Source organism: Kryptolebias marmoratus, linkage group LG13 (genome assembly GCF_001649575.2).
Source record: "Kryptolebias marmoratus isolate JLee-2015 linkage group LG13, ASM164957v2, whole genome shotgun sequence".
In the NCBI taxonomy this organism is placed as follows: Eukaryota; Metazoa; Chordata; class Actinopteri; order Cyprinodontiformes; family Rivulidae; genus Kryptolebias; species Kryptolebias marmoratus.
The window spans coordinates 21,206,279-21,218,029 of NC_051442.1; the positions used below are offsets into that span (position 1 = coordinate 21,206,279).

Below are 11,751 nucleotides of genomic sequence, written 5' to 3' on the forward strand. Positions count from 1 at the left end.
CCTGACCTTAACCCCATAGAAAATCTATGGGGTATTGTGAAGAAGAAGATGCAATACACCAGACCCAACAATTCAGAAGAGCTAAAAGCCACTATTAGAGCAACGTGGGCTATCATAACACCTGAGCAGTGCCACAGACTGATCGACTCCATGCCACGCCGCATTGCTGCAGTAATACAGGCCAAAGGAGGCCCAACTAAATACTGAGTGCTGTACATGCTCATACTTTTCATGTTCATATTTTTCAGTTGGCCAACATTTCTATAAATCCTTTGTTTTTTTATTGGTCTTCAGTAATATTCTAATTTTCTGATATGATGAATTTGAGATTTTCATTTGTTGTCATTTGTAATCATCAAAATTAAACGAAATAAACATTTGAAATATATGAGTTTGTATGTAATGTATGAATATAAAATACAAGTTTCACTTTTTACATGGAATTACTGAAATCAATCTACTTTTTCATGATATTCTAATTTTATGACCAGCACCTGTATGTATTGACATCTGTACATGACATGTGTCTTGAGTTGGAAACAGTTCTCAGATTTTTTGCAGTTCGGTCCCCCTGGTGTTGTTCACATGTCAGCTCTGAGCAGAGGAGCTGTCGAGTATTTTTACGACCTTCCGTTATGTTGCACAGTGAAATAATGTATGAGCTGATACCTTTTAAATATACTCAGTTGCTGTGTTTTCTCTGTTTCTCTGTGCTCTTGCTCCCCCCCCCCATCACACTTAAAGGCACAGACGAGTCTCCCGAGCCTCTGCCCATCCCCACCTTCCTGGTTGGTTATGAGTATGACTTTGTGGTTCTGTCTCCGTTTGGTCTGCCCTATTGGGAGAAACTGCTGCTGGATCCATTTGGCTCTCAGCGGGACATCGGGTATCTAGTTGTTTGTCCTGACAACGAAGCCCTGCTCAGCGGCTCCAAAAGCTTCTTCCGAGACCTCACTGCTGTCTACGAGGTAGTGTTGGGCCGATCAAATATAATGCAGCTTCAGTAGGATATTGATGTAAACTTGTATTTTTTCTTGTTCCACACCACAGCTGCACTAAGGCCTCAATTCTTTTCCAAACCATATACTGTTTATGCACTCTTTGGCTTGAGTTTGAACCTTGATTCTTTTATTTCTTTTCCAGTCTTGTCACCTGGGACAACACCGGCCCATTTCAAGAGGCTATCCTGATGGCATAGTACTTGTTGGTGGCAGTGCAGCCAAGACCCTAGCAGATCAGCCAGTCAGTGAGTGGTTCCTAAAGGCCGCCAGCAGCAACAGCGACGCCTTCACCAAGCTCAAACTCTATGCACAAGTGTGCCGCCACAACCTCGGTACGTGCCGCGCACAGACACAGTTATTGCTCTTTTATCTGCTGCATTCTCGTTTCTGCGTGGCCTCTGGGTCCTCTGCCACTTGATTCGTGTTTTAGTCAGCTCTTTGTTGCTCAGTTTCCACTTCAACACCTCTTAGTTTAGTTAATATAATACCGACTTATTTTTAAAAGGCTAGCCAGAGAGCCTTGACTGTGTAAAAGGGAGCAGTGCTTTGAAATGGCAAAGAAGTGAGATCAGTGTAGGAGGATATTGAGATGGAATGAATTGAATATTTTTCATGCCTCCGCATCAGAGACAGCAGGAGCTGAAGGGTGAGCGTTTTCTAGTCCTCTGTCCCATTCTTTTGAGCTTTAGGTGTACCCTATGGAAATGCATTTAAACTCGGCACAAAAGGATGAACTGATTATACTTTGATAATCCAGGAGTAACCACAACCTCAAGAAAGGCACATTTTCTCAGAAGAGCTGTGCAATTATGCAAAATCGGGATGTTTTATATCCAAAAGATAACACTTTTCTGGTTGCCACAGGCGTGATTACCACTTCATTTGTATCAGATTGTATAATTAGTCAAACTTAAGCACAACTGGGCTTGTAAAATATTTGCATTTTCAAAGTTAGAAACTTTCCATGGGAATTTATGGGGAAAAACTGAAATAAATCTGGAATTTAAAATACTGACGGTTGGCCCATTATAGGGATTTAAGATATACTTGGGGAAAATATATTTTAGCATAATCTTGACTAAAATAGACAGATTTCATTGCTGTACCATGCAATGAGAGGTACCACACCTTTAATATGATAAACTCTGTCACCTGGACATGTAGGGACAGATGGAAACAGTAACATGAAAAAAGTTTAGTTCAGAGTTGTAAATAGTTGTGTTGTGAATTTCCTGAAATTATGTTGTGTGTAGCTAAAATGACAAAAAAGCCAAAGTAATGCTCAAACATGCAGATAGTTTTATTCAAAGTTGTGTGAATGACATTTGACATTTTCTATACATAAATTCAGACATGTGATTGATTTTATGTAATATGCAACTTACTTATTTTTTGTTTGTTTGTTTGTTTTTTTGTGAATATAATAACAAAAACATGATAAAACAGCAAATAACGTGGATATTTTTGTTTAACTTATGTACCATATTTTCCGGACTACAAGGCGCACATGAATATTAGCTGCACAAGCTAAAATTAGGGGAAAATCCTGTTTTGTTCATACATTAGCTGCACCGGACTAAAAGCCGCAGGTATTTTAATGTTTAATTACCATATGTTAGAGAATAAGCAGAAAGGGGCTTGTCAGGAAAGAGATGGTTTGGGAACACATCCCTTTTATTAACATTTTGAAAAACAAGTTACCGGTACATATTTACATAACTTTTTACATATATGTACAAGTACTGGTAATTAAAAGTACGAAACATGTACTGTACTGTTTAAATGAGTAACAAATGTACTGTATAACAATAACCTATGACACACCAGAAAAATAGAATCGGCCTACCTTTTGGGCTAACACAGCTTTAACAAGAAGAAAAGTCAGTCTTTCATCTCCATGTTTGTCTTAATCCTGCGCACTAAAACCACCAAAGTCCTCTTCTTCAGTGTCAGAAACGTACGGCGCTACATTGCCTGGCGGAATGACGTGTGACCAACATACCACTCTTTGCCTCCTGACTGTGTATCTGATCACAGGCCCTTCCGCCAGGCAAAGTAGCGCCATACAACAGCGGAACAAATCCTCTTACGATACCACAAAAATCATGAAAAATCCACAGAAAAGCCGCACTAGACTATAAGCCACAGGGTTCAAAGCTTGTGCAAAAAGTCGCGGCTTATAGTCCGGAAATTACGGTACATATATTTAGAACTAGAAATGCTCAAAATCCACTGTTTTCTAAAAGCTGGGTGGTTGTGACGCAGTGATGTCATCATATGCAATTAATTTGTTACTTTACAAAACATTGGGTCAAAGTCATTTTCTGCCTATGACAAAACAGACAGTTTATTTTTTGCTTGGATATGATAGTTTGTTTAATTAACCCCGACTTACCAGTTAGTTTTGATAAATTTGCATAATTCCTATGGAAAGATTCCAGTTTGGGATATTTTAAAAATTCTCCATCTTAACTTTCCGCTGAAAGTTAACAGAAATTCACTGAGAATTTCCCACCCCTTTCCAACCCTAGCATAACTAAGGTTAACATTTTCAGTTCGTGCAGAATCAGATGTGTGTGGGCAGTCATGGATGTAAACTGGACCCTGACCTGTTAGTAATTACTGTCAGTCTCTCTCTCGGTTTGTGTTTTGTTATTAATGATGTATTTTTGTATCTCTCTTTATAGCTCCATACCTCGCATCACAGACTTTAGACAGTTCCCTCTTCACCCAGCCCAGCCCCCCTCCCTCATCCAATCAGACATCATCCACACAACAGTCTAGCTCCTCCTCCAGCACAGCCAGCCAGCAGGGCTCCTCTGGTTCCAACAGCAGCAGCAGCAGCAGCAGCAGCAGCGGCGGTTCTGGAAATGGCTCTGCATCGTCCAACAACCACACAGCATCTTCAGGCCAGCCTGGCAGCACAATCCCATCTGCCAAGCCCAACTCCTTCCCTCCCTTTGGAAGCATGGGAAGCCAGTCCCAGAGTGGACAGCTGGGACAGCAGGCTGGTTCCCAGAATGCTGGCACCTCAGGGGACAACTCCAACATCCAGGCCCAGGGGCCCACAGAGCCACCTGAAAGGTACTGTGCTGCTTCATGAGTACCATGCTGAGAGCTTGTTTTTCAAAATTCATGTAGCATCATTTATCACTGAATATTATTAGTGTGAGGTGAGAAATGATGCCACATGGCTTTTTCAAAGTTGTGTACAAAACCAAGAAAGTAGCATACCATTAGGGTTTTTTTTTTAATATATACTAAAGGTTTGCTGCTCTTGCATTTTTTTTCAGCACTTTGGAGCGGGAGAAGGTAGGCGTGCCCACAGATGGGGAGTCCCACGCTGTGATGTATCCGCCTGCCATCGTTGTTTACATTGTGGACCCCTTTAGCTACGAGGAGTCCGACGGAGGCTCAGGGCCCGTTCCAGCCCATTCCAGTGTGTGGACGCTGGGTTTGCTCCGCTGTTACCTGGAGATGCTCCAGTTTCTGCCCCTACATATCCGCAACTCTATTTCTGTACAGGTAAGGAGACATTTTTTTTTGTGTGTGTGTGTATCATCCTGCATCTTGTTCACCTTTTGTAATTGAATTTGCTCATTGGAATCTAATTGTCCTGACTGACACATTCATCACTAGCAGAATCAGTGAACTGTTAAGGATTTTTTTTAAGTCTGAGATAAGATTTTTAAAAGGAAAAACAGGACAGAAAACTTTGTAAAAAAAATGCACAAATTATAGTCATAATATAGAGACTAGTTGATATTTAATTTTTCATTTTTTTACGTGTTGAGGTTTTGTAGATCAGCAGTTTAGCTCACCTGACGCTGAGCACTCCTCATAAAAGAGCAACATTTCAGATGTTCTGTTAATGATCTGTGCTGTGAAATCCAGTTTTCCACGCAGAATTTGAGTTTCACAGCAGGTTTATTCATTCTTGGTAGACATTTCAGGAGAGTGGAGAAATGCTACAATTCAGCCAAATAACAGCTTGTCTGTCCTTTTCTGTGTCCTCAGATTGTCCCATGCCAGTATCTGCTTCAGCCTGTACGAGGTGAAGACCGTCAGATCTACGCACAGCACCTCAAATCTCTAGCGTTCTCTGTCTTCACTCAGTGCAAACGACCGCTGCCCACCTCCACCAATGTCAAGTCTTTAACCGGCTTCGGCCCAGGCTTGGCCATTGACACAGCGCTGAGGAGCCCAGAGGTAAATGCCACTTACAGCCAGGTTGTTGATTTTGAACAGCTTCATTGTTTTGAGATCCTTCATTTCTGCAAAGTTGTGAGAAATGTGTGTACGCCATTGCATGTCAGTCCTTTGTGCTCTAAATGTTTGGTAAGCAAAAATACACTCAACACTATGCCCCAGGAGCTGGGTTTTACTAGTTTACAGCTTTCTAGAAAGACATGAACCTGATCTAGCCTTTTGCCCGGGCTTTACTCAGTCTGCCGCTGCACGGCTCACCATCATCTGAAGTTTTGTTTTTCCTGTCTAGAGCAGAACCAAAGGAACTTGTAACCTCTGTTACCGTATTTTTGCACCATAAGGCGCACCGGATTGTAAGGCGCACGCTAAAACATACGGTCTACAAAAAAACAAGGTCACGGAAGCAAAACTATGACTTTGGTTGAACTTTATTCTACTATGTAACGATTATTTTACATATTATTTTTTATCATTCTTCTTCTACAAATCCATCAAAGTCCTCATCTTCTGTCTGAATTGAACAGCTGGGTAATTCTGCCATCAGACATGCTATGTTCCCTCTCATCATTGTTAGAGTCGGTCTCGTTATCAGGAGGCTGTTCAGCAATGATACCTTAGCCCAGGCATCCACAATCCATTCGCATATGATGGCGTAACTCACCCGGCGCTTCCCCCTCGTCTTAGTAAATGTGTGTTCGCGGTTGGGCATCCATCACTCCCACGCCACTCGCAACTTCACTTTGAACGCCCTGTTTACACCAACGTCCAGCGGTTGGAGTTCTTTTTTTAATCCTCCCAGAATTATGGCAAACTCTGAATTATTATTATATTACACGATGTTCTCTAATTGGTTTATTGCTGCCAGCGTACGTATCGGTACTATACAGTACCGTACGTCCCGGTGTCACGGACAGATTTTGGAATTCAGTGCACACATAAGGCGCACCGACGATTTTTGAGAAAATTTAAGGCTTTCAGGTGCGCCTTATAGACCAGAAAATACGGTACTCTAGAGTTTACTTTTCATTATCTGCTTGGCTTCCTCTGTGCGTGCTTCATAATGGGATTTATACTCCTGGTTTAGACAAAGAGGCACCTGAAGTTCAGGAGCTGATTAAGTCGACTTCCTTATTCACAGGAAGTTTTCCCTTTTTTTTTTTTTTTTTTTTAAACACTGGCGAACCTTGAACTGCCTTGTTGGATTAACGGAGTTAAATCTGCCCAGTGGTAGAGATTCAATGGCATATTTGTATTTTGAAGATTGTAATGTTGAAGCAAAAAATAAAAAAAATGTCTTTAGAGTTACTGCTTTTGGACAACAGCTTATGAAATCTGTGAAAATGTTTGCATATATTTTTTTCTGGATTTGTCTTAACTTTTTTTTATTCACTTCTGTGTGCAGAGGCCAGAGTGTCTTCGTCTGTACACCCCCCCATTTATCTTAGCACCAGTAAAGGACAAACAGACGGAGCTGGGCGAGACGTTTGGCGAGGCGTCGCAAAAATACAACGTGCTCTTTGTGGGATACTGTTTGTCTCATGACCAGAGATGGCTTCTGGCTACATGCACTGACCTGTATGGGGAACTACTGGAGACCTGCATCATCAACATAGACATACCCAACAGGTAGGACAGCTTACCAGAGGACCTCCAAATAGCTGTTAAGAAGTATTTTAGTTAGGGATAGTCAGAGTTAACAAAGTAACACATATTGATGAGGTTGTGACAGAGAGTGTGTGCTGGTAGAAAATTTCATATTGCAAGTAGTTATCAAAACTTTGGCATGAAAGACGGTGGGCAATATGCATTCCTTTAAGGAATACCTCTCCTCTGCATTTATCAAAATTACAATTACTATTCTGTATATTCCAGTGTAGTAATTCTATTATGATTGTTTGTGTTGCACAGGGCGCGGAGGAAAAAGGGGTCAGTTCGTCGACTCGGCCTGCAGAAGCTGTGGGATTGGTGTTTGGGACTGGTGCAGATGACATCCATTCCCTGGAGAGTGGTGATTGGCCGTTTAGGCAGGATGGGGCACGGAGAGTTAAAAGGTAATGAAGGTAGTCATGGTTAAAATGCTTTTTTTTATTTCAAAATCAACTGAGCATTGACCTGTTTTCACCGTTTCTCCGTGTCCCAGACTGGAGCATTCTGTTGAGCCGAGGAAACCTGCAGTCGCTCAGTCGGCGTCTGAAGGACATGTGTCGAATGTGTGGCATCTCTGCCTCGGACACTCCCAGCATCCTCAGCGTTTGCTTGGTCGCCATGGAGCCGCAGGGATCCTTCATCATCATGCCAGGTAGAATATGTGCACACGACAAAAACCTCTTGGCGTGAGTTTTGATCTACACTTCTTATGTGAGAGCCCTTACTCTGTCCTAGTGAGGCAGCTCTGGTGTGTGTGTGTGTGTGTACACATGTGTGCAGCATGATGGATGACAGCCACATATCACAATACATTTCCCCCTCCTTGTCTAGAGCAGATTGATGGCAGGGACAATCATGTACCTTTGGCTCATAAAGCACTAGCTCTCAGATGCCCATTGATCTGGTTGCAGTGTGATGGAGAGCCAAATCGATGGGTTTATTTTGGGAAACGAGTGTGGGGATTGACAGTGCATCATAGCAGGATTGTGTTGAGCTATGCTCGGCTGAGGACGTCTCCTGTCTGAAAACCTGTCAGACTGAAAGAGATTAGTGAGGCTGTGCTGGAATCAGACCATAATGACCAAAGTTGAAAGCACCAAATATAATATTTTTGTAACATTTGTCATAGTGTACATATGATAAAAAGAATATTAAATTAAAGGCCTGTTGCTCAAAGCCTTTCATGCCAGAGTTTGAAACTTAAGATCATCTTATGATAAGAAGGGATGAAGATCTAGCCATTTTTGTCAACGCTTGAAAATACCAGTAAGTGGCATCTCATGCAATCTTACAAGTTATTGTGAGAAGTGACAGTGCTTGGTGTATTTGTTGAGTATGACTCTCAGCTACTACCACATTAAACTGCAATAAGTTGTAGATGTTCATCCAGTTATTACTGTCTGAGAGTTTCAATAAAATCCATCCAGGGGCTCATTAGATGTTTTGCTACCAGACAACTGAACACAGACATCGGCAAAATCCTTATCGCTCTTTTACCTTCAGCGGCAGGCGATAATGAGCCAATAAACCTCCCACTGTATAATTAACTAACCAGTCACTTGGATAAAAGGTTCACAAGGATTCCTGCTCATTTGGTTTCATTCTTCCTGATGGCACTGCTTATTGACTCTGTCTCTTTCCTCTCAGACTCTGTGTCGACAGGCTCTGTGTTTGGCCGCAGCACCACGTTAAACATGCAGACCTCGCAGCTCAGCACCCCGCAGGACACCTCCTGTACCCACATCCTGGTCTTTCCCACCTCTGCCTCCGTTCAAGTTGCCAGCTCTAATTACACCAACATCGACACCAACATCGACATTCTCAACGCCACCACTGGTCAGCGGTGCTGCCTCATACATCCTGCTGTCATTCCAGTTGTTGTTTTTGTGGTTTGAAGTTCGTCTGGCTTTTTTCATTTGCAGAGCCATAAACAAACTCATAAAATTACTTTTTTTTTCTTCTGTACTTCTTGTCTCTAAATTCTCTTCACTTCTTCAGTTAATAAAATAATGTGACACATATGTACTTTTATTTAACATTGTACAATGTAAGTTATTACCTCCGACAAGGATTTTATATTCCAACTTGGAAAATTATAGTAGTAGAAGTTTTGTAAAGAGCATTCAGCTGCTTTTGGAGTTAAAAAAAAAAGAAAAAGAAAAAATTACAAAATGATGAATTGCAGACTTAATAACTCTTTCTTCTGTTTCCCCCAGATGGGCCTGATGGTATGGGGATCTTTGACCTGCTGGACCAGAATGAGTTTGTGGACCCGGATATCATCAACATTTCACCCTCCACGTCACCTGTACACTCCCCTGGCTCTCATTACCACCACGGAGGGGATGGTAGTAAGGTGATGCTGTGCGCACTCGCAGAGTCCCAGCGTGCGCTTCAACGCCTGCTAACAGACTTAATATTGAGTTTCCTCCGTGTTGCAGGGGCAAAGCACAGACCGGATGGAGTCTCATGAAGAGGTTCAGAACCTCCTGCAGCAGCCTCTGGCACTTGGCTACTTTGTCTCGACGGTGAAGGCTGGCCCTCTACCCGACTGGTTCTGGTCGGCTTGTCCGCAGGCTCAGCACCAGTGTCCACTCTTCCTCAAGGTAACAGCCTCCGTCCCTTTGCTTTCTTCATAGGATACAGTTAAGGGTTGTATTGTTGCAGATTTAGGTTTTTATGTAAAAGTCCTTAACATTAGGTCAGGATGAACAACGTAATATAAAATGCATTGTCATTATTTAGTAAACAAAGGCTGAACCAAAGTGTGGTTTTGTTTAAAAAAAACAAATTTTCCTATACCATAAAGGTGTAAGAGTTCTTCAGATGACTTTTTATTGTCTGGCTTTTTTAAAAATCTGGTTTAATTTGAAATCTTGAGGGGTTTCTGCAGATTCCCTGGAAGTCAGCACATTTAGACGGCGTGGAACGCCTCATAAAACCACAACAGTCATTAAGAATGTTGTAAAAGAAGTGAGAGCTGTAGATGAAATGTAAATCTTTTGTGCAACATTTAGCTCCTTGCGAGAACAAAGCTGAGCAAATGCAGTTAAAGTTTAGTGTCAGTTTTTATATACGCTAAATAGATATAGCTTTTATAGTGACGTTTTGCATTCACCTCTTCTGTTAAAGGATCTATTATTAGTTTGATGAGATGAAATAAAAGGTTAAAAGCTTCAGTATAATGTATTTGACTCCATCTCTGTCCTATTGCTTCTTCTCTCAGGCCTCTTTGCACCTCCATGCGTCTTCATTGCAATCAGATGAACTACTGCATAGCAAACACTCCCACCCCCTCGACTCCAATCAGACCTCAGATGTACTCAGGTAAACAACTCCTACAACACGCTCCGCCTGAAGTCAAGTGTACAAATTACTAATACCACACTCCTGACTGTTGGCAATTTTCAACTGAAGTGTTTTTTGTTTGTTTGTTTGTTTTTGTTTGTTCAGAGGTTGGCAGTGTGCACAGATATTTCACACAATATTAGGAGTTTTAGTGTATAAGCATCGAACCTCTTCTGTTACTATTCACCTGTTCTTCCATTTTTATCACGTTTTTTGATTTGTTGCTCCTCCTTCAGCTTTGGAAAACCTCAAAAAACATCAAAACATGCAGCTTGATCGATGGTGTGCTATGACTTTTGCTAGCAGCACATTGTATAGATGAAACTTGGGGGCGAATGGAGAAAGTATACATTGCAATAATGGGAATTTGGTAAATCTCAGCCTTCTTTGGAGCTCTATAGCTCAGGCATACTTCACAGTAGAAACACCATTTAGGTTCCATGGAAAGTTAGATATTACGTGACTGAACTGATATATCTTTAACAGTTTTTACACATTTTAGCTTGTATTGTTTTGGGGGATTTTTAGCACAGAATGTTCATTTTCAAGTGTAAAGATGTCACACACATTAACTCTTCTCTGTTTAAACGTTCCAAAGTTTCTAATATCACAAACTTTACACTTAGAGTTTACACATTGGAAATTAGTCAGTTTTGTCTTTTTTCACCCAGTTTGTGTCTCATTGCTTTAGGACTTATGATTTTCTCTCAAACTTCAGAATGCACGCACCCACTTTATCAGTTTCCAATGTATGTATTTTTTTTTTTCAAAACTGTAATTTAAGTCTTTTTTTTTTAATTGATCTGAATCTGATATCTCCTACTTAAAACACTGTAGGCACATAAAACCTTATGTGAAGGTGAAATGCTTCTGCCACTTAAAGTTCAGGGATTTATTTATTTTTCTTTTTAGTACGACTGTGTTTTCACACTATTTATGTTTTGTTTTTTTCAGTTTCTAAATTAAGTAAAAGAGTAACTGCATATTTTTATGTATCTGCACAGATTCGTACTGGAGCAGTACAACGCACTCTCCTGGCTCACGTGCGACCCGGCCACGCAGGACCGACGATCTTGTCTGCCCATTCACTTTGTGGTGCTCAACCAGATGTACAACTTCATCATGAACATGTTGTAAACCAGCAGCCTGTTTGCGGGAGCGGCGTAGCGGAAACATTTCAGAGAAGAGCAAAGTGACTGCTCCAGTCGGCGCGCTATCATGGGAGGAGAACACCAGAGAATCAGAGCTGATCCTGTACCAAAACAGGACTTTACGGCTGTGTGAGGCCTGTCAGGTTCCACCCCTCACTGCTGTTACTGGCCGACACAGTCCTGTCCCCGTGATCTAACAAGACACTCGCATAAGAACAAGGGAATAAAGAAGAGAGGAAAACCAGAAGCCGAGTTGCAGTTAATGAACGTGAGCGAATGATAGATTGATTGTCATGGTATGTAGCGTGGCAGCACAGTCACCGGCCAGTCTGTACTGGAGAGTCTATCTTTAAAGTTATTGGGAAAAAAAGGGACATATTTTATCTTTTTGGGGG

At 41.5% G+C, this 11,751-nt stretch overlaps 1 protein-coding gene across 1 annotated transcript in view; it reads left to right on the top strand.

The window, feature by feature from the left end:
- The window catches only part of med13a (mediator complex subunit 13a), an 88,245-nt gene extending 76,527 nt beyond the window's left edge, over positions 1-11,718 (top strand). The window contains exons 18-30 of the mRNA XM_017433594.3: positions 745-968; positions 1,144-1,333; positions 3,689-4,085; positions 4,295-4,526; positions 5,019-5,210; positions 6,613-6,836; positions 7,119-7,261; positions 7,351-7,509; positions 8,505-8,693; positions 9,074-9,213; positions 9,299-9,463; positions 10,084-10,184; positions 11,210-11,718. Of these exons, the coding sequence (XP_017289083.1) occupies positions 745-968; positions 1,144-1,333; positions 3,689-4,085; positions 4,295-4,526; positions 5,019-5,210; positions 6,613-6,836; positions 7,119-7,261; positions 7,351-7,509; positions 8,505-8,693; positions 9,074-9,213; positions 9,299-9,463; positions 10,084-10,184; positions 11,210-11,342 (2,489 nt within the window). The 3' untranslated portion in view covers positions 11,343-11,718. The remainder of the gene's footprint in view (positions 1-744; positions 969-1,143; positions 1,334-3,688; positions 4,086-4,294; positions 4,527-5,018; positions 5,211-6,612; positions 6,837-7,118; positions 7,262-7,350; positions 7,510-8,504; positions 8,694-9,073; positions 9,214-9,298; positions 9,464-10,083; positions 10,185-11,209) is intronic.
- The last annotated feature ends 33 nt before the right edge of the window (positions 11,719-11,751 follow it).